The following is a 24,070-nucleotide window of genomic DNA, read 5'->3' on the forward strand; positions in this document are numbered from 1 at the left end:
ATTCTTTGTATTTTTTCTTTGTTTCGATTTCATTAATTTCTGCTCTGATTTTTGTTACTTCTTCTTGTCTGCTGGGTTTGGGTTTTATTTGTTGTGCTTTTCAAGTGTCTTGGGTTGCAATCGTAAGTCATTCGTTTGTGTTCTTTCCAATTTTTTAATGTATGCACTTAGAGCTATAAACTTTGCTCTAAGGACAGCTTTTAGCATGTCCCAGAGGTTTTGTTGTGTTGTGTTGTCCTTTTCATTTAGTTTCAGGAATACTTTTATTTCTTTCTTGATTTCTCTTTTGACCCATTCATCATTCAGGAGTGTGTTGTTTAATCTCCATGTGTTCATATGGTAACTAGGGCTTCTTTTGCTGTTGATTGTTAGCTTTATTGCATTGTGATGGAATTATTTCGATCTTTTTGTATTTGTTGAGGTTTGTTTTGTGCCCCAGTATATGGTTGATTTTGGAGAAGGTTCCATGGGGCGCTGAATAGAAAGTATGTTCTTTGGTGCTTGGGTGGAATACTTGGTAGATGTCTGTTAGGTCCATTTGATATATGGTATTGTTTAATTCAGATGTCTCTCTGTTAACTCCTCTGCCCTGTTGACCTATCTAATGGCGACAGTGAGGCATTGAAGTCCCCACTATTAATGAATTGGATTAATCTGGGTCTTAAAATCCTCTAGTATTGTTTTTATGAAATTGGGTGCACCAGAGTTTGATGAATATATGTTCATGATTGTAATATCTTCTTGGTTTATTGTTTCTTTGGTAAGAATGAAGTGGCCCTCTTTTTCTCTTCTGATTAGTTTTAGTTTAAAGTCTATTTTGTCAGAGATTAGAATTGCAATGCCTTCTTTTTCTTAGTACCATTTGCTTGGTATATTTTTTCCATCCTTTCACCTTAAGATAGTGCCTGTCCTTGAAGGTGAGATGAGTTTCTTGCAGACAACAAAAAGATGGGTTTTGTTTCTTAATCCATTCACCTAGTTTGTGTCTTTTGACTGGGAAGTTCAGTCCATTAATATTTAAAGTTATTAATGAAAGATGTGTATTGAATCCTGCCATTTCTATTTCTGTTCATATTCTTGATATAGCTGTACTTTTTCACAGTTATATCCAATCCCTTCGGTATAGTCAATTCCTTTCTTCAGCTCTTTGTATTGTTTCCAGAACTCTCTGAAGGGCTGGTTTTGTGGACATGAATTCCTTCAGCCTGTTTATGTCATGGAAGATTTTTCTTTCCCTTTCGACTATAATAGACATTTTGGCTGTCTATTTTGGTATAGTAATCTGGGTTGGCATCTGTGGTCATTTAAAACTGGGAGTACTTTGGTTCAGGCTCTTCTGGCTTTCATAGTTTGCACTGTAATCCTAGTCAGCTGTAGTGCATAGTCAGCTGTAATCCTAATGGGTTTTCCTTTATATGTGACTTTTTTTCTGTTTTTCAGCTTCCAGTGTTGTCTCTTTGGTCTGTATGTTTAGTGTTTTTACTATGATGTGCCGTGGAGAGTTTCTTTTCTGGTCCTGTCTGTTTGGTGTTCTGTACTGTTCTTGTATTTGTATGGGAATGTCTTTCTTTAATTTTGGGAAATTTTCATCTCCGATTCTGTTGAGGATCTGGTCCATGCCATTAGCTTTCGATTCTTCTCCTTCCTGTGTGCCTATGATTTGTAAGTTTGGTCTTTTTATGGTGTCACACAATTCCATTCTTGTGTTTTCTTAAATTTTTCATAACCTTTGCTTGAGTGGTCTAGTTTGTCCACTTTATCTTCCAGTCTTGACATTCTATTTTCTGTTTTATTCATCCTATTGGTGAGGCTCTCTCCTGTTGTTTCTAATTGGCTTACTGAGTGTTTCACTTCCTTCTTTATTTCAGTCTGAGTATGCTTCAATATCTCTCGCTCTTTTCTGAATTCATTCAAAAGTTTATCTCTATCCTCCTTCAGTTCTTTGATTTCTTTGTTTGTGTGTTCTTTAAATTCTCTGAATTCTTTTATCATGTTTACAATTTTTCTTTTGAGTTCCATGTCCTGCATTATCTCTAGGGGCTTCTCATTGTAATCCTCTAGAGGACTATTGGTATTTGGTAGGGATATGTTACTATGTCCTGTATTATTGCTAGTGTGTTCTCATTGTACTCCTTTAGAACTATAGGTATTTTTGGGGATATGTTATTTTGTTTTTTCATGTTATTATTTTTTCTCTGTGATTTTGACATATGAATTTCTTTTGTAGTTTCTGATTCTTGTGTGAGACTCAGGCCTTCAAGTTTAGGTCTGCTTCTTTTTGTAAACTTTATGTGACTTTGTGGTTTACTTGTTGGGCATGAAAAGCTGGTTGGTCTAGGCTACAGGTTCTCTCTTTTGATTTTATATTGGAGTGGCCAGATTGTTTTTGTCTTCAGGAGTTCCCACAGACGCCCAAGTCAGATGAGGATCAGGTGCTCTCAGGCTTTCTCCTAAGGTCTGGATCCCTCCAGGAAAGATGTTGTCCTTAGGAATTTGGGGGTTGGAATGGCCTGGGAGCAGGGCCCAGGAAAGTTGCTGGTGTTGGGCAGTTGGTGGCCATGCCTTCCATAGATACAAAGGGAGATGAGGGTGGGAAGAGGCCCCATGGCTCCTGGGGACTGCAGGGAGGAACTGGGTTGGTCTGGATGCAAAGGATCAGGAACCCTAGAGGTCAGCCCTGGTGTCCAGGAAAGAGGCTGGTGGGTTGTGCAGCACAGGGAAGCAGAGGGAGGTGAGGGTGGGACCAGGTCCAGAGGTCTCCCTGGAGAGAGGCTGGTGGGTTGTGCAGTCTAGGGAAGAAGAGGGAGGTGAGGGCAGAACCAGGCCCAGAGGGCTCCTGGGGACTGGGAGCTGGAACTGGGTTGGTCTGGAAGCAAAGGATCAGGAAACAGTGTCTGGGGTGCCAAGACAAGGAATGGGACAGGACCCAGACAAGGAGGAGAGACGGGCTGGGGAGACGGGAGGGAGAATGAGGCTGGGGGAGTCCAGGTGCGGAGGGCGCGATGGACTTACCCAGGAGAGAGGCTGACGGGATGTGACAATCTGAATTTCTTAAAGTGTATTTTTTTATTCCCAAGTAGGAGAGCAGTTTCATAGTGTTTGGCAATATTTTCGTTTTCTACAAACTTTCCTGGTTTCTTATTAGTTTGTGTTCTTGGTCAGAATGGTTCTCGGAAGGTATGGGGGTGTAGATACAAGATCATTGGTTTCAATCAGATGGAATTTTAACAGCTACACAGTATAATTATGACTTTTCTTTTTTCTTTAAAGGAGGAATTCAGGGAACTTCGAGAACAACCAAGTGACCCTCAAGCTGAACAAGAGCTAATTAATAGTATTGAACAAGTATATTTTTCTGCAGATTCATTTGATATTGTTAAATATGAGCTGGAGGTAAAAAAAAAACCAAAACAAAACCAACTTTCATTAAAACATATTCAAAGCCTATTTTTTAGTGAATGAATTTGTGAGACTTGAATTTTGGAGGGGACTCATAATATTTTTTAATAACCCTTACAGGTCTGTGCTCGTCATAATATGACTAAATGAGCTGTCAGCCTTGTGTAAAGATCAGATTATTTAAAAATGTGATATTAAGTACATCTTTGGAATATTTGCTGAGGAAACATTTCTGGACTGTGGGTTGTGTTAGTGTGCTGCTTCTGGTCCTGCTTTATGTTGCCTGTCCATGTTTAGAAAAGGCTAATGTGAAAAATTAAAAATATGAGATTAGCAAAGCTCTGTAGGATTCTTTGTAGATGGGGGTCTGACTATGGCTGTACAAGCCTGTCCAAAGTCTTGGGCTCAAGTGGACTCCTACCTCAGCCTCCCTTATAGCCTGCATGCCCTCCAGGCCTGGCTAGGGCTCTGAATGATTTAACCATGAATGTATATTATGCTAAATACTCCCTGTACAACAATGTTTATAATGCTGACAGCATAATTTTATAAGAAGTTCCTAAAAACAGTCAGAGTAGTAAGATGTGTTTTATACTTGGAGTTTTAACCATGAATGTATATTATGCTAAAAACTCCCTGTACAACAATGTTTATAATGCTGAAGCATAATTTTGTAAGAAGTTCCTAAAAACAGTCAGAGTAGTAAGATGTGTTTTATACTTGGAGTCTCCTTCCCTGTATGTTCACAGTTGCAAGCTGACATAGTCTAGAATGTTGCTCAGTTTCTGTTACTGTAGTATTTAGTTACTAGTCATAATATTCCATGGCGGAAAGTCTGTGTGGAGTTCTCTTATACACAGGAATGGCAGGTGGAATAGGGGATTAGTGTTTGACTTTTTGTATATTTCCCTGACGCAAATCATTTAAACACTCTCCCTGCTGAGAGGCCTGGTGCTCCAGTGGGCTTGGGTTTCCAAGATGTCAGAGCAGGAATCAAGGCTGGAACCAGAGTGTTCTGTGAATAGAATAGGCTTTTGTGATTGGAGTCCAGTGATTGAGGTTGTGCAGGGACATTGGAGGGCAGTGGAATGTAACACTGTTGAAACATAGATGGTAGTTCTCTAGTTAGAGGTGTTCTGGTAAATGACACAAATTAAGCGGTTCACTTTTTATTCTTCATTTATGTTTTTTTAATATAGAAGCTTCCACCTATTCTCAATTTACAAGAATTAGAGGAATACAGAGACAGATTAAAACAACAGCAAGCTGCAGTAAGTAAAAACATTTTCTTTTGGTAAAATTATACGTGAAAACAGAGATGTAATGTTTGCAGCTATGTAACTATTACTATATATGTTAATTGTATATTAATATGTAAACATCCTATTTAACAAGACTGACACAGATGGTATGTTTATATTAGTTTTACTGTCAGTACAGTTTTCTTTCTGTTACTTTGATAGATTTGCTTCTGGACTCCTAGATGTGATCAAGGAGTTCAGAGCTTATTTTCAGATTAGTAGGCACCTTTAGGTACCTGTCATGTGTGTATGACTTCCCTACCCATCATTTTGTAGTGGAATAGTGGTTAATCTTACAGGAAAGGTCCTACTTATAGTTGAAATGGATTTAAAGAGAATGTAGAACTAAGATTCTTTGTTGTCATTTAATTATGACAATGGATAAGTTGCTTAACTTCATTGACTTTTGTTTTACTTAAAAAATGATAGATTAGGCACATATTTCCTTTAATGCTATAAAATTCTGCAGTTCTGTATTTCCTTTTTGTTAGGCTGAACTTAATTTTATGAAATTCACCATGGAATATTAATTAACGGTAACATGATCTTGTTAAATTTTGTAAGCTACAGGAGCAGTAGTAATCTGTTTATTTAACATATGATTGTTATGAACACTTCTGCAAATTGAGGAAATAAATGCTTCTCTTTTCTGTTTAAACCCAGAGGTCTAGGAGTGCTTGGGGTCTTTGTTGGGGGTCAGGTAGCAGTGTGGGGTGGAGAAGGGATTGGAGTTATAGAGAACTGGGGAGTAAAAATGTGTTGTGCTATTGGAGAATTGGATTGCAGTGGATGGTAACATCTTTTGCCCTTTCTTGGCTTCAACATGTTTGAAAAAATACTCCTTTATATGTGTACTTTATATGATGATAATCTTTAAAGAATGCCCCCATGACAAGGGCCATGTAGCATAGGTTTTAGAATTTGATAAATGTAGATTTGAATCTTAGCGTTGCAACATAACAGTGGGACCATGTGTGAATTATTATAAGATTGCTTTTCTGGAAAAGGAGTCATTCTGGAGGAATTCAGTGGTACAGTGCAGACTAGTAATAACCACACTATCAGTTTTTATACACCACTTGAATAACATTTTATGGATTTTTCTGTACATCTACACAAATTTCTACATGCTAAAATTTATGATATAGAGCTAAAGTTAGCTGGTTTCATTTTTTTTTCTTGCTCCTACTTAACATCTTCTTAAAGAGATTATATCTATATGCTGTTAATCTTGCAGAATCTTTGGAATTCTTAAGATGAAATTAAGTATCAACATTGATGTTTCTTCACTAACTGTTCTAAAGCTGTTTAAAGTTTGTCTTTCTTAACTTTAATGAATCCTTTCTAGATGAAAGCAATCAGTGTGTATAGAAAATAATTCATGTAATTTCTTTTTAAAAAGTTCACATAATTTTAACAATGCTTATGCAGATTAAGAAAACGTAAAGGAGTTGTTATAGGTGTTTAATAGGTGTTTAGGTTTTGTTTTCATTTGGCCTGGGGAAGCGAGCAAAATGTGCTCCTCACTAAGCGTCTGCCTTTGCTATGCTTAGTGCTAGATGTAATAAATGTGTAGTGGGCAAGGCCCCTAAAATTGTGAAATAAGAGCCTTGTTTACAAAATCATTGTAATTCTAACAATGTGCATCATCATTATTCATGGAGTGGAAGAACAAAACCTTATGCAGCTTATAAGCACACTGAAACATCGTGTGTTTTCAGCTTTGTAAAGCAGGGACAAGCTGCATGTTCCTCTTCTCATATGGTACAAAGGACCTAAATAGTTCAAGTTCTCTGCCTCTATAGACTGTCTCTATAAATTTAGTCAGTTGCAATTTTGCATTTATAAGTTCACTCATCTTGTTAAATTGGATCCCATATTCTTAAAGATGGTTAAACTTTTCTTCCTGTTTGTTAAATCAGATGACATTCATATTAACCTTTATAATGACCATTTATTAACTTTCTACTAAGACCATATCATTATACTGATTTATGTTAATTCCATAGGCTAGGTAAATGTGTATGGGCTGAGCATTCCAATAGTGTGCTAGAAGTTTATTAGGGAGACTCATGAAATATTCTTGGCCAAAAATTTTAAGTACTTCTATAGTAGAAAGTATGTACTTTTTCATTACTTCTTTTATCAATTGCATGTTCTTATAGGTCTCTAAAAAAGTAGCAGACTTAATCCTTGAAAAACAGCCTGCTTATGTGAAGGTAGGATACTCTTTTCTGTTTTTTGAGGTAAAAATTTAAAATTGAGTGAGTGACTTACTTGAAGCTTAAAATATAATTATCATTTTGTCTGTAGTTCTATAGCAGTGTAGTGATTGTGTGTGTGTGTGTGTGTGTGTGTGTGTGTGTGTGTGTGTGTAAAAGTTGTGTGTGTGTGTGTGTGTGTGTGTGTGTGTGTGAATTTCTTATTTGGAGCATTTTACCAAATTGAACATATGCTTCTTTGTCTTTAGTTATATACACAGCCAATGAAAATTAATTTTATGAACTTTGTGACAAATACATAGATCAGTAATTTAATAAATAAAATATGATAAAATTGGAACTAAATCTATATCTGAATCTCTGTCTTTATCAGAAAAGAAGAGCCTTAGATTTGTAGAATTGGTTCAGTGGGTTAGAATGCTTGCTTACGTAAGCGTGAGAACCCAAGTTCAGATTCTAACACTCATGTAAAAGTTTGGATGTGTTTTGTGTATGTGCCTATAACCCCAGCACTGGGGGAGTGGAGGATTGCTGATGCTTGCTGACTGCCAGTCTGTCTCTGGGTTCAATGACAGACCCTGCCTCAAAAGAGTAAGGAGGAAAGGGCTAGAGCAGGATACCCAGTGTCCTCCTCTGACCTTTGCGTGCATGCACAGGTACATATCCCCCCCATCCATGTGCATGCTACACACATACGATAAAAAAAAAGAAAAGGAAAAGAGAGCCTTCAGAAGTTCATGGAAACATCTACCTGTGTTCAGATCAACACATTCATTGTCAAAGCATCTCAGCAAACAGAAATCAGATCTTTCATATCCTTAATTACTTTATGAAGTTTTGTTGGGCAGAACCATATAAAAATGGATGAATTATTGGTATGTATTCCTAAAAGAGATTGGGTTTAGATTTCTTTACAAGCAGTACTGACTAAATATTTTGTCATCTCTCATTGTGAAAATCAACTGGAAGTAGTCGTTTTAAATGACTTTTCATAAACTAGATGAACAGTTTTCAAGTATTTTAGTTGCTAGTTCATTTTCCCAGCAGGCTTTTCTTTGAAAATGACTGGAGCTTTTGTTAGAGTGCCATATGAATAAGGAAAAGAAAATGCTTCACATAGTAACCCATCTCTGCTCTTTCTACAGGAGCTTGAGAGAGTGACATCATTACAGACAGGTCTTCAGTTAGCTGCTGTTATCTGCACAAATGGGAGGAGGTATTGCTTTTAATGCCAGTTTGTCCTCTAAGCTCAAAATTATTTCAGGAATAACTGAAATATATCACTGATACTTGATTTTTTGAAACTATGTCTATAATTTATAGAAGACCTTGTAGTAAACAAACATATAATGTAAACTCTACTAGGAAGGTACATAGCAGATACCCACAGATCTATTTATAGGCTAAAAAATTGATGAGATTGGTGCTTCCTTCATTATTTGTAGTAAAGAACCAATGGGGATTTTTTTTTTCCTCTACCCTGTTGGAGGCTATTTGAATAAAATATAATAGAAACAGATTAAGAAAACAAAAGAGGGGCTAGAGAGATGGCTCAGCAGTTAAGAGCACTGGCTGCTCTTGCAGAGGACCCAGGTTTGAATCTCAACACCCACATGTTGGCTAACAATCATTTATAACTCCAGTTCCAGGGGATCTGATGCTCTCTTTTGACCCCTGTGGGCATTGCATGACACAGATGCACTTACATACATGCAGGCAATATGCTCATATACATAAAATAAAAATAATAAATATATTAAAAAAATAAAACAATAAAAAGCATATAATGGAGTACCAGTTTTATTATTATTATATTTACAAATAATAAGAGTATTTGGTCAACTTGTAAAGTTTTGAGATGACTCTTCTCAGTTTCTGTATTCTGCTTATCATGGGTCCCCGGTATTGATGTGTTAGCCGAGTCCACCCACCATGTGTGAATAATACTGGTCTAGACTGAGCCAGTGACGAAATTTTCAGATAGTTGTTTCACTCTCCATTTTAGTAGTGTTCTATCACTCTACCTCACTAATTGTCTAATTGTTCTGAGTGGACAGTATGCATGTAATAGAAAGTTCTCACTGTTACTGTTCACTCTTTCAGACACTTGAATGTTGCGAAGGAAGGTTTTACTCAAGCTAGTTTAGGCCTTCTGGCAAATCAAAGGAAGCGTCAGTTGCTGATGGGACTTCTGAAGTCACTGAGAACTATAAAAACATTGGTATGTATGAGTCACCTTGAAAAATTTAAACTTAAGGGTTTGAGAGATGGCTTAGTGGTTAAGAATGCATAGTTCCCAAGAGTCGAGTTCCCAACACCCATGCCAGGCAGCTCATAAGCCTGTAACTCCAGAGGGATTCAGTGCCTCTGGCTTCTGTGGGCACTGTATCACGTACGCATCCCTACATATGTGCGTACACACACACACACACACACACACACACACACACACACACACACACAAAATGAAAAAATCGTTTTTAAAAAATTAAAACTTGATTTTGTTGTTGAAACATTTTTGTGTTTTTGTTATTTTCAGCAAAGAACAGATGTGCGCTTAAGTGAAATGCTGGAGGTAAGCTAACAGTTTGGAAACTTCTTGATGCTAAATTAATATATAGACAAATCAGAGTGGACAAAATTCATGTCTGTATTTTTCTTGAATTGGTATATGCTATAAGGAACATTTTCAGTAAAGGTACTTGCACTTTTCCTGTCACAGCTCATTTAGAAAATCAAAATTGTTTGTGAAAACGTTAGCTTTATCATATTATTGGAATGCTGACTTTAGGCTTTTGATTGCACTGGAATCAAATTATCTTTTGTATTTAACACATAGTAGTGATTTATGGACTGTATAGTATTTTTGTTATATTTGGTATCATGTATTAATTGGTTTTTTGAGTGAGCGATCTGTTGTTTGTTCTCTGATAATCAGCTTTACTAAAGCGTAATGGAATATTAAATATTGTAGGGAACTTTTACTTGCTCTCTTTTGAGTGAGTACTTTGTGATTTTCTCAGTGTTCTCAGTGTTTAATTTCATCTGATAAATTTATACATAAGCATAGGGAAATATTTTGTGGTTTTCTATGTAATTATCTTCTAAATTATTTCTACACGAGGGTTTGAGAGATCTGCATAAAATAACCCATTTACTATTAAATTACTGTTGCTAGTTTATTTTCTAGGTAACAAAATATTCTTAAGTTATTGTATTACTTTTATGTGACTACAACAAATACCTAGGAAAATAGCTGAATAGCATAGAAGAATTCCCTTTGTGTATGAGTCCTTTCATGGAGGAGTCCCCTCAAGGTGTAGTCTTCAGTCCTGGCTCTGTTGTGTCTGAGCCTAGCAGATAAAAACCACTCACCTCGTGGTAGGAAGGGGAGAAGGGAGGGGAGGGAAGGAGGAAGGAATGAGTATCCAGTGTGTTCCTCAGGGGCACACTCAGTGACTTGCTTCCTCCCACTAGGCCCCACATTCTGAAGGCTGCACTGCTTTCCATTTGCGTGACAAGCTGGCCACCAAGCCTCTGGCTGGTGGGACTTTGGGCACTGTTTAGTTCTAAACCATGGAGTTACTAATTAACTTTTTTTCTTAATTTATTCAGAAATGTTTGTTGATTACTTGGTGGCAAAACTATTAAAGCTTATTTACAAATAGAATGCAGACTGTTTTGGTGCATTTTATGGAAATATTACTGAAAAAAGATACCTTAAGAACTGAAGAAAAACCTTCCCTTTGAAACAGCTTCTAATTCCACATGGACTTTATCCATAAGTCATGTTCTCAGTGGGAAGTTGGTATATATTTGAAGGAACAAAGTAGCTTAATATCTTTTCTCTATATATATTTTAGGCCTGGGGTTAATGCTATCTTTATATTTTGTTACTTATCAATCATTAATATTCTGATACTTAGGAGGAATCAGTTTTTATTCTGTAACTTTTGTTAGAGTATAAACAGGTGTGTTATCAGGACTCTTAAGAAAGATGTTTTTGTCTGATGGCATCTTTTTCTGGCTTAAGGAGGAGGACTATCCAGGAGCTATTCAGTTGTGCCTGGAATGCCAGAAAGCTGCCAGCACTTTCAAACATTACAGTTGCATAAGGTAGGGCAATGTGTGAACTGCAAGCTCATTCTGTTGTATTTTTAATTTAGGCATTGTATTATATACGATGTTAACAGATATTAAAAGTTAATATAAAGTGCTGTGTTCTAGTTTAACATTCATGTTCATAAATGAACAGTACAATAAAATAACTATATAGTTGTTTAAGTATGAAATACCAGGTGCCTCTTGTCACCTTGTTGAAAATCTTTGAAAATTCTTTTCAGTCTGAGCGATGTCGTTTTTGTACATTAGCAGACATTAATAAATCTGCTTCCTTTTCCGTTACATCTCTTGGAAGTTCTTCCTCTAAGCTTTACCCATTATAGTATTATTATTGTAGCTTGTTTTTAAGATCCAGATGGTTCAAATGTTTGCCTCATTATGAAGATTCTTTTGGAAAATGTAACTGTGATTTCAGTTTATATAATAATCATCTTTGTGATACACATCTTTTCAGTGTGTTGTATCTTTTGTCCAAAGTGTATGATTATAATATATAGAATGCCAAATGGCTGCTACATCTTTTTTTATTACTTGTAATTTATTCAGCTCTTTTTGTTTGATTTGCTTAAAATGAAGGGTTGATATTACTTGTGACAGTACTAGGAAAGCTCTAATCCCTCGGTCCCATCATTCTCCCCAAAACATCCAAAATAAACATACAATCTAAAGCAGTATGCTTGGTCAAGAAAATCCAGTTTTTTAAAAGAAAATATTATTTTTATTTTATGTGTATTGCCTGCATGTATGTAAGTGCACCCACGTAATACAGTGCCCACAGAGGTCAGAAGAGGGTGTTGGATCCTCTTGAAGTGGAGATATGGACAGTTGCTAGCTGCCATGTGCATTCTGGGAACTGAACCTGGTTCTCTGCAAGAGCAGCACATGCTCTTAGCCACTGAACCACCTCTCTAACCCCTGCAAATCCAGTTTTAAACTAAACCATCCCTACCCCAGGATGTGTCTCCCTTGTATGAATGGCAGTTAGTGAGATGACTCACTAATGATGCTGATGCTGATTGCTGGTGTCTGAAAAATAAAAGAATTGTAATGTAGCAATGATTAATACAAGTTGAATTTTTTTTCTTTTACTGTATTCATATAATAGACATCTTTCTGACATTAGGCTGAATAGCTAGATTATTTTCCTCCCAGATACCCTCTTAGAGTATTTATTATATTTTTTTCTTTAGGATCATATAACTTGAAATAACGCACTTTTTGATTAGGATATATGTATGCATAGTTGTATAGGACCAGTTAGTAGTATCTTAGTTTTGTCCGTTTTGAAAGTGATTAACTGTCACTATTAAAAACTTGGTAACATTTACACTTAACTAGGCTAGCCAAGTGAATAGAGAATTGGCTCTAGTATCTTGAGTATACTCAGAAGTCCCTCCCTCCTGCCTTCTCTCCTTCCTCTCTTCTCCCCCATTTCTTTCCTTCCCTCCTTTTTTCATTTATTTGTTTTTGTTGTTTTCCTTGTAGTGCTGGGAATTGAACACAGAACCTTGTACAGGTACTTGGAAATTTCTGACATGTCTGAGTCTTGAAAAAACACAGCATCTGTTTAGCTCTTTGTGGCACATTTGTTAAATTGGTCGTAGCTTGTTTTTTGGGTGAAATTATTCAGGAAGTTATGAATTTTCAGAATATTTATACTAGGTACTTTGCTTTGAAAGTGATGGGATAGTGGTGAACTGGTCACAGTGTAGTCAGTACAAATCCTTGGTGTTACATGGAATATTATCAAGACAGGTTTGCCTGGAGTAGATACAAAGAGAACTGGACCCGAGAGAGAAGGCAGTTGAATGTACAAGTGGAAGCACTGAGATCTGACTCACGGAGTTTCTTTGGGGGGCTTCTGAAGGAGAACAGGAGCTAGTTAGGCCAAAATAAAAGAGTTGTGGATAAGAAATTCCTGTGCTATGAGTCAAATTGTTGAAGATATTCTAAGCAAAGTAAGGACAAAAAAACCCCAAAACTGTTGGATTTATAGCAAAAACAGAAATCATAGTCAGGGGCTAGAGAGATGGTTCAGTGGTTAAGAGCACTGGATGCTCTTGCAAAGGACCTGGATTTGATTCCCAGCACTGAGCTAATAACCATCTGTAACTCCATGTTCTAATTAGCTTCACTACTGCTGTGACTAAACACTCTGACCAAAACCATCTTGGGGAGGAAAGGTTTATTTGACTTACATCTCTGGGTCACAGTTCATCACTGAGGGAGCCCAATTCCATGTTCTAATTAGCTTCACTATTGCTGTGACTAAACACTCTGACCAAAACCATCTTGGGGAGGAAAGGGTTTATTTGACTTACATCTCTGGGTCACAGTTCATCACTGAGGGAGCCCAAGTTAGGAACTCTGGGCAAGAACCTGGAGACAGAAACTGAAGCACAGGACGTGGAGGAATGCTGCTTACTGGCTTGCTACCTTGGTGCATGCTCAGCCTGATTTCTTAAACAATATAGGGCCGCCAGCCCAGGGGTGGTACCACCCACAGTAAGCTGGTTCCTCTCACATCACTCAATAGTCAAGAAAATGCCCCACAGACATGGCCACAGGCCAGTTCAATGGAGGAAATCACCAATTGAGATTCCTTCTACCCAGGTATGCCAAGTTGATAGCTAAAGCTATCCAGCACACTCCAGTTCCAGGGAATCTAATGCCCTCTTCTGGCCTATGTGGGCATCACATATAGGTGATGCACTTAAATACATGCAAGTAAAACATTCATCCACATAAAATTGAAAAAAAAAAAAAAAAGCCGTAGCTGGCCTTTGGGGGATAGATTTAGAGGGAGTTGGCTGAAGCATACATATAAAATGAGGAAATTTTGTGGAGACATGTGGAATTAAGGAGAAACTCTAATATTTGACAATTGATGGGAAAGATGGAGAGTTTGATGATAAAATAGAACATCATATAATCAAGACTTTGCAAGGATTGACTTTGAAAAGGTCACTGTCTATTGCATTAGCAAGAATGACTTGAATTTGGTGGCAGGAAATTGAGGAAGCAGGTTTACTGTTGAAACTATATTTTCCATTAATTAAAAATTCTATTTTAGCCATGCTAAAGTAAATGTCTTACATGACAAGAATTGGCTATAGAAAATGTCTGTAAGAAATCCTTATTTGGACTTTTTACAGTTAGCAGAAAGTGTTTTCTATGAACTTTCATATTAATAGATATAATGTGGATGAGGTTTTATCAGACCTGAACTGGAAAGATCTGAATGACAATTTAGATTAATTATTGCTTTATTGTAGATAGCACATTGTTTAAGAAGTGTGCATTGTTTACATATGAGTGATGTGTGTAATAAGTGAAGCTTGTCTTCTCTGTAAATGGGTGAATATATATTACAGATACATTCCTACACCCCCAACAAGATCTCACCTTTGCTACCCCAGGAAAACTGCCGGATTGTGTTGGGTTTTTTAGCATGTGATTTAATGAAGTGAGAGCTGTGGCTGGGCTGTTCGATGGTGACCCCAGCCCCTCTCTGGTCTTTAGCAGCAGTTTCCTCTGTCCTGACTAACTCTGCCACTCTCCCATTCCTTTCATCTCGTAATGCTGCCCTTTATTCCCACTTTGAAGAGCACAAGTTTGTTCCTTTTTAAAAAATAATTTATTTAGTTTCTAGGTTGTTGTATACTTTTCCATGTTAACATTTCTATATATTTAAAAGAGTAGAAAGTAATTTTTAAATATATCGTGGGATGATTAAATCAGACCAGTTAACCTATTCATTACCTCAAATTTTAGTTTTTTGTGATAGGAACATTCAAATTTTATTTCCTTAGCAATACTGAAATGTACTGTTGTCAGAGGTCTAGTGGCCTTCAGGGTGATCTTGAGTAGATTATATGGTAGGACTTAGGGCTAAAAACCTGTAGTTTTGAAAGTAGGAAGACCTGAACTCATACGCTTATATAAGGAAACACTGTATGTGTATGATTTTTCACATTAGATGCCTGTAGTTTAATACTTTCAATTTAATACCAGAAGGCACCCAGTTGGTTGCAAAATGAAAGAAAACAGGTGTCTCCTCTGTACCCTGTGTCTTTGTTGAGATGTGCTGTGTTTCAGCATCTTTAATAAAATAAACTGTAACATCAATTTTGTTCACTTTATGACTGACAGAGAACATCTGTACATTATTTGAAAATTCTTGAGTTGATTGACAGGGAGTCATATAGTTGGAATTTACTGGGAATAGGTATCAGAACATATTTATGTTAAAGTGTACCTGAATGAAGTATTTAATTTCTTTTTCATTAGAAATTTATCTAAATTAGTTTCAAGGAAAGTTATTTTGAAAGTCATAACTACTTTATTACTTTTTATTTCATTTGAGAGGAACTTATTGACAGACTGAGAGCTCTGTAACTTATTGGAAAGTTTGTGGGCTATTAACTAGTTTGTTGAGTACTGTAATTTTAGCATAACAAATGTTCTTAACTTTTCATAATCTTTAAAGGTATCCTTTACTTTTTCTCAGAATATAATTTTGGCAGTTAGACGGAAATTGTAGATTGTAGAATTTAAATGTACAGTAAATGTACACAGTTTTTAGCTCTCAGTGCTGAGCACTTTTCTTTGTTTTTTTTTTGAATTCCTTTCTTAGAAGATGTGTCCACTTTCCTTCTTTCTAGGCTCAGGCCAGGGGCCACCAAGTAACTTGTGCATTGAGTAATAATCGAACGCTCTTTCTGCTGGGTTATCAGGCCTGTGGCCTGGATCTATTTCCTTGACCTGTTGAGTGTGAGTCCTAGTTGCCTGGGCTGCTTGGACCAAGTTACTGATATGCTACTCTGATGCCCCCTGTATCTTTTAACTTGTTTTCCTCTTTCTCATCTTCCATATGGCAATGCTGTTTAAAATATATATATGCCTTTAATCCCAGCACTCAGAGGTAGAGGCAGGTGGATCTTTGTGAGATGGAGGCCAGCCTGGTCTACATAGCAAGTTCCATGCCAGCTGGGGCTATAGGGAGACCTGGTCTCAACGAACCAACTAACCAGTCAATCAGCAAACAAATATTTGCATGTAGCAAAAGCCATAAAGTTTAACTGAAAAGCTATTAAAGTTAAATTTTTTTTCCTGTCTGCCCTAATCATTTTTTTTTATTCTTCCTGTAAACCACATTTATCATTTACACTGTATTATTTTTTATGTTTCTTTATAATTTTAAAAACTAAAGAATCTAAACGTGCCAACATCTAAGTGTTATTAGCAAAAACAGCGAGTCTTTCTGTAAGAAACAGTATATTTTTATAATGAAATGGAGATCTTTTTTAAAGGTTAAAAACTCATTCAGTTTTATATCTTACAGGGTTTATACTGAGTTCAATATTGTTTAACTGTACTAATTCAGCTATAAACCTAAAAATTTACATTCAATATTGAAAGTGATGCGTCTTTGCTCTGGAAATTGTTAGTGAATATGCTAATACTGTAATGAAATGCTTCTTCTAATCATATGGTTGTTAAATAATTTTTAAAAATTATAACAAAACAAAAAACTAAAGAATCAGGGCTGGAGAGATGGCTCAGCAGTTAAGAGCACTGACTGTTCTTGCAGAGGACCCGCGTTCGATTCCCAGCACCCACATGGCAGCTACGAACCATCCTTAACTCCAGTTCCAGGGGAATCCAAAGCCCTCTTCTGACTTCCACAGCATTACATGACATAGTACACTTACATACATGCAAAAAAATACACTCGTATACATAAAATGAAAATAATAAATAAATATTTAAATATTTTTAAATATTTAAAAAAACCTAAAGAATCTTCTTTTCTAATTTATCACTCTATTATCCAGTGCCGCATCTGTTTTCCCTGAGAGTAAAATATCAAGAGATGGGAATTTTTTATTTTATTTTTTATAGACAGGGTCTCCCTGTAGCCCTGGCTGTATAGACCAGGGTGGCCTTGATCTCACAGAGCTTACCTTCACCTCCTGAGTGCTGCGATTGAAGGTGTGTGCCGTCATGTCCGGCTAAGAGATGGGAATTTGATAGACTTCCTTTAATTTTCTCCTTCTAGACTTTATTTATGAAACTATTATTTTTACTTGGTGACAGTTATAATATTTACTTTCTTTTTGCTACTGTAGGTCTTCTTTGCTTTTTAAATAATGTATTTTTAAAAGTACTAACCTAGTAGGAATAATTACTGTGTTGTGATTATATAAATGCTATCTGCAGAATTAATGATGACTTAAAAGGGAATAACTTTGCTAAGTGAAAATGAAACTCCATTTGTGGGTTTAATTTCTACTCAACTTGTAGAAATTAATTTCTACGCAACTTTACCTTTTAGTTTCTGTTCAGCTTGTCGTTTTTGTTATTCCACTTATGTATATTTTTGTTTTGTTAAAGTTTTTGTGTTATAATTGTCTCAGTTTTATATTTTTTGATATGTGGGTATATGAGAAGTAAACTTTCACATTCTGAAGTTTTCATAACTTAGTTTCATACATGATTGAAAGAAAAAAAATTTATTTCTCAGAGAAGTAGAAGGCATTACCCAGTATCATCTCCCAGCTGTCTGAGGTATATTTGTGTGTGTTAATGTGTGTGGACTCTTCTCTCTTTTTGTAAACTTCAATTGTTAACTCAAAGGTCTTCTGCTAAACTCTAGTGTTTTTTTTTTTAATTAAGACCTTGTAATAAATATTTAGGTTTTGTAACTCCTAAGATCCCTGTTGTAACTGTTCATTTTGTGGTCTGAAAGTAGCCTTTGATGGTCTAATATAAACAGATAGATGTGTCTGTGTTCCTTTAAAACCTTATTTACATTATTTATTTCTTTGTGTGTGTATGCATGTGGACGGGTGAGTGCTATAGCATGTGAGTGGAGGTCAGAGGACAGTTTGTGGAAGTCATTCTGTCCTTCCATAACTATGTGGGTTCCAGGGATTGAACTCAGATCGTCAGGCTTGATGGTAAGGGCCTTTACCCACTGAGCCATCTTGCTGGTTGCAATATAAAGCTTTATTTTAAAAAATAGTCTGCTGTCTGAATTTGGCCCATGATCTCTGTCTGATCTGTGCTCTGGAATTAAGAATTCATAGAATTTGGAGATATTTGAACATTTAGTGTCTTTAGTAATGGACTCTGAACTTTGTGTTGATGGATTGTGTTCTGGGTTAGGCCAGGGATTTCTGAACAGACTGAGGATAGAGATCTGCCTATAACCAGAGTGATCTTAGTAGTTTTATTATAGTCTATTCATACCTACTTTGAAGTATCATGCAGACACTTCATGGCATCTAAGGTTGTTGGTTCAGTTTTTCAGTATTTGGAAGTCAGGTTTCTTTGAAGTCTATAGATAAATTCTCTTTTCCCATAAGTAGATTGAAACCTCAGGGATAAGCTCCATGTTAAACGGACTAAAATCTTCACAGACCACAGACATGAGGTATGAATTTGGAAGTCCATTTATTATGTACATTCTAAAAGTTTTAGAACTTGCCTGACCCATATACAAATATGTGATACTTGAGAGCCAGGTGTTGAAACATGTGTTAGAATCATGAAACACTAGAGCTGGAAGCAAACCTTTGATTCAATGCACCAAAGTATTCGGTACATTGACCTGAAACACGTGGCTTGTAACAGACCAGGTGAGGAAGGTTCAGTGTAGTGCTAATACTCTGTACCCTTTTGGATTTTTGAATCATTAGATTTGTACAAAATTTTCACTTATTTGCAGCCTTTCTAGGACTAATTTTTCTAAGTGTGTTTATCCTAGAGCAGTTACATAAAAGCACTTAATTAGTTATTCATAGATATGTTATCTTTAAATTTTCTGTATTGATGGCAGAATTGCTCAGTTCATTCCATTTGGCTTGCAGATGGCTTTTAAAGCTTTTAGCTTTCCATCTTAGAGCTAGTGATTTCTTTTAACTATAATGTAGCTTTTATATATCAAAATGTTTATGGGTAGATCCTTTTAACATACTTTGATTAATTAACTGAAATGGCTTCAAGTCTAAGTGATCCCTAAGGGCTTCTTTAAAAGCTGCAGAGTTAATGCCTACTCTTTAATCACTAATTTCTTATATGTATACTTGATTAGTAGTCAATTGTGGTCAAACTGCAGTTGTAGATTTTGAGAGCCTTTAATAAAATGAAATTGCTTTCTAGATTTTTCATTATTATAGTCTTCTACCTGCTATTTATATTACCATGTTCACAGAAATAGAATGCGGTCACTATAAATAATAACAGCAGTAAGGCAACAGCTGGAGTTACAATTTTTTAAATAAACACTAACTTCCATTTTTTAAAGTAGAGATTGAGTAAGTGTGAATTAATTTAGAAATACTTTGTTCCTCCAAAGTCAGAGTCTTCCCTGAAAGAGTATGTTTACCAATTCTGAGGTACATTGCTCCGCTTCTTACTGTCTGTGTCTTTCTGGCTTAAGCCCTGGGTGGAATGACATTTAGCTTCACACAGGGGGCGGGGGGGTGGCTAGCTTTAGCTCTCTTTATCTTTACTCTTGCTGTAGCACCTGCAGACCCTGAGTGTGGTTGTTTTTCTTCTTTTCTCCTTTTCCTTCCATCTTGTATTTATTTATTTTTAAATGTTTTATTATTTTTATGAAGGGCACATGTGCATGATACCGTGTGCTTGTGGAGGTCAGAGAACAACTTCCTGGCATTGGTTCTTTTTCTACCTTTATGTGGGTTCTGGGCATTGAACACAGGTCTCCAGGCTTATGTGGCAACACCTTTGCCTTCTGAGCCTTCTCCTCTGCCCAGTTTTATTTATTGAGGTAGAAAATAGGGGCTAAATAATGGTTTGTCTTTGAATTTCAGGTTTGACTCAGGAGATACTTATTACCTGGTCTGAATCAGATGATGAGTTTAATCCTGAAGAGTCACTGAGGGATAAATGACAGTCTCTTGGTGATTTCCCCTTGGAGATGTAGTCACCTATGGCTATAAGTCATAGAGGAGACTACAAATTGAGTATTAGGTGCTTTTACCACTGTGGGAGCAGTTAGTGAGTAGAAGAGGACCTCCCAGAGAAGATAGCATTTGAATTGTGCCTGGAAAGTTAGATGGAAGAAGATTGCTAGCTGTGAACACTTTGGGCAAGAATAAAAACTGTAAAAGTCTGGGATTTGTTTGGGAAACTACACAGTCCATATGGATAAAGAATAGACATTGAAAGATGAATGAGAACTTACTTTAATTGGCTTTGTCCTTATTTTCTTTGTCCTCCTTTAAAGGATTTTTAAGGTCAGACACTAATGTGATTTTATTTCTGCTTTAAAACCTGCAAACTTTGTTGTTTTTAGGAATCAGGCAGGCAAAACAAACTCCAAAGGGCAGGTAGACGGCCACGGGGAGTGGGACAGGAAAGCCTACGGAGAACTTGTTCTAGTATCATTTTATTTTAAAAAAGAAAATCTCAGTTGTGCCTCTAAGTACTCCTGTGACTTGTGTCTGTAGAGTTGGCTGTGTATTGCATGTGAATCCTCCAGAGACCTTGAGTTTTCTACACAGGCTTCAAACCTGCACTGATTGTCAAAGGATATGCTTTTGCTCACTGTCAGTTTTTACTAGAGAAATAATCGCCAGTGTTCAATTTCAGACTGAAATATGCATAGGAGAAGCATTATTTGTTTAAAAAAGAAAGATCAAATTCCTCTACAGTTGTGAACATTTGTCCTTGTTGCCATCAAAAGCTAGTACTTTATGATGCTGGTTTTCCTTTCTGATGCGTTGCTTTGTATCAGTAGGGTGATATGTGTACCTGTCTCCCTGTGCTGTTATCTCCTTGCAAGGATTGTAAGAAGCAATTGTGAGGGGCCCATTTGGTTTCTACTGTAAGGGTAGGATTGTCAAGGCTTCTGAGCCTTTGGAGATAAAGGTCGTCCTTATAAAATTGTTATAACTTGTTCTTCCAGAACCTAATGACATCAGAAATGATTTGTCTTTCTTTGTAAATTTTTTTTTTCTACACTTAGGCGACTAGCGTAATTTGCTGTTGTGGATGGTGAATTGTGTTGTGGTCCTACCTGTTTGCTCTGTTCTAGAAATTTGAGAGTCAAGTTTATTATCAGCAGATAACACAGGGAAAAAAAAAAAACCAAGATGTCAGTGTGTTAAACTAAAGCTTTTACTTGTTCTCAATACTTTAAAAAATAGATGGTCAGTCCTGTTTGTTACCATATTTTGTGATTAGATTTATTTTGTTAGACTTCAGAAACCTTGTTTTGGTAATGATACAATGAAATAATGTCAACTACAGATAGACTCCATGAACCTTGTGCAAATTTTGATTCGATTCTTACTCAGGAGCTGCAGTGGAGTGGCCTTTTTAGTTCTCCAAGAAACTTGTTTCTGTCCGTGTGTTCTGTTCCCCAGCCTTGCCAGCCTGGGAAGGTGTCTTTCTGAGCCATTCAAAGATGTTTTTGCCTATTCTGCTTGTTTGTTGCACTGCTTTCACAGTTGCTTTTGCTGAATGATTAAAGGACTCAAGTGCCTACTTATTCTTGTGTTTATTCTCAGTTGAATGTGCCCTTTGCTGAGTATCTGTTCAAGCCATTTGCCCTTTGTGTTCCGTGTTCTGTCCTGTCAGCATCACACTGCTTCACTCTGTTACTTCGTGAGATGGCACTGGCCATTTTAGGGTACACCCTTTGACCCTGTTCTTTAAAGTTTTCTTCACTGTTCTTCTCTCCTTAAGTTGCCACAGAAATTTTAGCTGCTGCTTATTAGTTTCTACAGATAAAAAAGAGTTTGCTTGGATTTTTATTAGAAGTTCAGTTATTTTGGTGAAAAGTTTGTTGAAGATTAAACTGTATTAACATGATATATAATTTTACTTACTTAAATCTAGTTTATATTACCTTAATATTGTGTTATGTAGCTTCTGTTAGACTTATTCCCAGGTATTTGGTCTCACTAAAAAGTGTTCAATTTTTATTTTCTAATTATTTTTTCAAAAAATATTTTATTATTTTTAGCCTACATGTGTGTAAGTGCACCTGTGTTGTGCACTTCCAGCAGAGGTCAGAAGAGGGTGTCGCATTCCCCTGGAATTGGAATTATGGACAATTGTTAGCTGCCATGTGGGTGCTGGGAATTGAACCTGGACACTCTGCAAGAGCGGCTGATGCTCTTAACTGCTCAGCTATCTCTCCCAAATTCTTTATTCTTATGATGTAGAAATTAACTTTACTTTTGAAATTTTACTTTTTATTTAAATTATGTTCTTTTAAAAAATGTATCATTAGCTTTTAATTTATAGGTTTTCTGTATATTTTTAAAAGTTTCTATTACACAGTCCTGATGCTGCTAACAGTGACTTTTCTTTCTAGTTATTTTCTTGTTTCTTTTTCTTGTCTTAGTATACTGCCTACCAACAGTAGCTCACCTTACAGTCTATACTGTGGGTATTTGTTGGTTATTCATCTAAAATATGTATTTAGAATTTAGTCTTTTTATTTTTTATTTTTATTTATTTATTTTTTGAGACAAGGTCTTCCTGTAGCCCCATCTGGCCTGGAACTCACTAGGTAGACCAGGCTGCCCTGGATTTCACAGAGATCTGCCTGCCTTTCTGCCTCCTGAGCGCTGGGATTAAAGGTATGCAACATTGCACCCAGTGTTGGATTTAGTCTCTTTTTAAAGTTAAACACATCTAACTCTTTTTATTTTGCAGTGAGCTGAATTCAAAGCTGCAGGATACTTTAGAACAAATTGAGGTAAGAAGAGTTTTACCATAAATTGAACAGCTCTTTTTTTTTTTTTTTTTTTGAGATTGTTGAATAGGTGCAGGATTAGGTTCTAAAGTATGTGATATTATAGGTATTGCTAGATTATTATACTTAGTCTATTGTCTTTCATTTGAAATAGCCATGTAATGTCAGCATTAATCTACTTGTAAATTCAGTAGTGCTTTTAGAATTAGGGGGCCTTACTATTACTAGGAAAAAAATTGTAATTTAGTTCCACATGTTATAGTTTATACAATACTTTTTTTTTTTAGTTTAGTAAGTTGATTTAATTGTGAATAATTGACTGATCAAAAACCCTCCTAAGGTCCTAAATTTCTTAATATCACATATAGTTCATCAATAACTGTAGAAATGGAAGGAGATGAAGAGATGACTCAACAGTCAGGAATGCTGGCTGCTCTTGCAGAGGACCTGGGTTTGATTCCCAGCACTCACATGGTGGCTGACAACCAATCTGTAACTCCAGTTCCAGGGGATCTGATGCCTTCTTCTGGCTTCCTCGGACATTGGTTGCATGCGGTGCATATACGTGGCAGGCAGAAACACTCATTCACATTTTTTAAAACTGTAGAAGTAGAAAGATAAAGTCAACTCAGGAAGCTTTTTTCCCCCCATTACTTAAATTTGGAATCTGTCTAATTGGTAATCTTTACAGTGCAGGCACTCATTTTAATAAACAATGAGATTTATTAGGTTTTCCCCCCTTACATTCTTTTCTTATTAATAAGGGTCCTGTAATTCTAAGAGTAAAGTTAGACTCTCAAAAGACCTTTTGTGAAAGTAGTTCTTGTTCTTAAGTACAATTATTTGCTAATTGTAAGAATGTCAGTTTATTTGCTAATCACAAAAGCACCTGCTTTGAATTCTGTAAAGTAAGCAGTGCCCTGAATATTTTTAATGAGGGCTTTCTGTTGGGAGTGCAGTATTTCTTCACTTTTAATCAACAGACATCATTCTGTACTTGTTCTTTGCTTATGTAGAAAATTGTTATTTAAAAATGAAGTCATTGAAATGGAAACCTGTGAAGACATGTATTTAGATAGAAGAGCTTGAATGAGGCCTGTACTCACAGTCAAGATTCTGTTGAGACTTACTTTTTTTCTGATTGCAAAAAGATTATTGTATTATTTTTCCATAATTCAACTCATTCATTTTTCATTCATTTTATATAATTACACAATTTTAGCAGATGTTTGAGGAAATATAAAGTTAAGAAAAATTACAAAATAAAATTTCTTAAAAACCATTTTTTT

At 36.2% G+C, this 24,070-nt stretch overlaps 1 protein-coding gene across 1 annotated transcript in view; it reads left to right on the forward strand.

Annotated features, from left to right (window-relative positions):
- Vps50 (VPS50 subunit of EARP/GARPII complex) overlaps positions 1-24,070 on the forward strand; it is a 123,665-nt gene that overhangs the window by 26,570 nt on the left and 73,025 nt on the right. Inside the window, exons 3-10 of the mRNA XM_008822552.3 lie at positions 3,271-3,393; positions 4,599-4,670; positions 6,866-6,919; positions 8,068-8,138; positions 9,026-9,143; positions 9,462-9,497; positions 10,956-11,038; positions 22,742-22,784. Of these exons, the coding sequence (XP_008820774.1) occupies positions 3,271-3,393; positions 4,599-4,670; positions 6,866-6,919; positions 8,068-8,138; positions 9,026-9,143; positions 9,462-9,497; positions 10,956-11,038; positions 22,742-22,784 (600 nt within the window). The remainder of the gene's footprint in view (positions 1-3,270; positions 3,394-4,598; positions 4,671-6,865; positions 6,920-8,067; positions 8,139-9,025; positions 9,144-9,461; positions 9,498-10,955; positions 11,039-22,741; positions 22,785-24,070) is intronic.

The sequence above is a fragment of the Nannospalax galili genome, unplaced genomic scaffold, assembly GCF_000622305.1.
Source record: "Nannospalax galili isolate Female #2095 unplaced genomic scaffold, S.galili_v1.0 scaffold85, whole genome shotgun sequence".
Taxonomy (NCBI): domain Eukaryota; kingdom Metazoa; phylum Chordata; class Mammalia; order Rodentia; family Spalacidae; genus Nannospalax; species Nannospalax galili.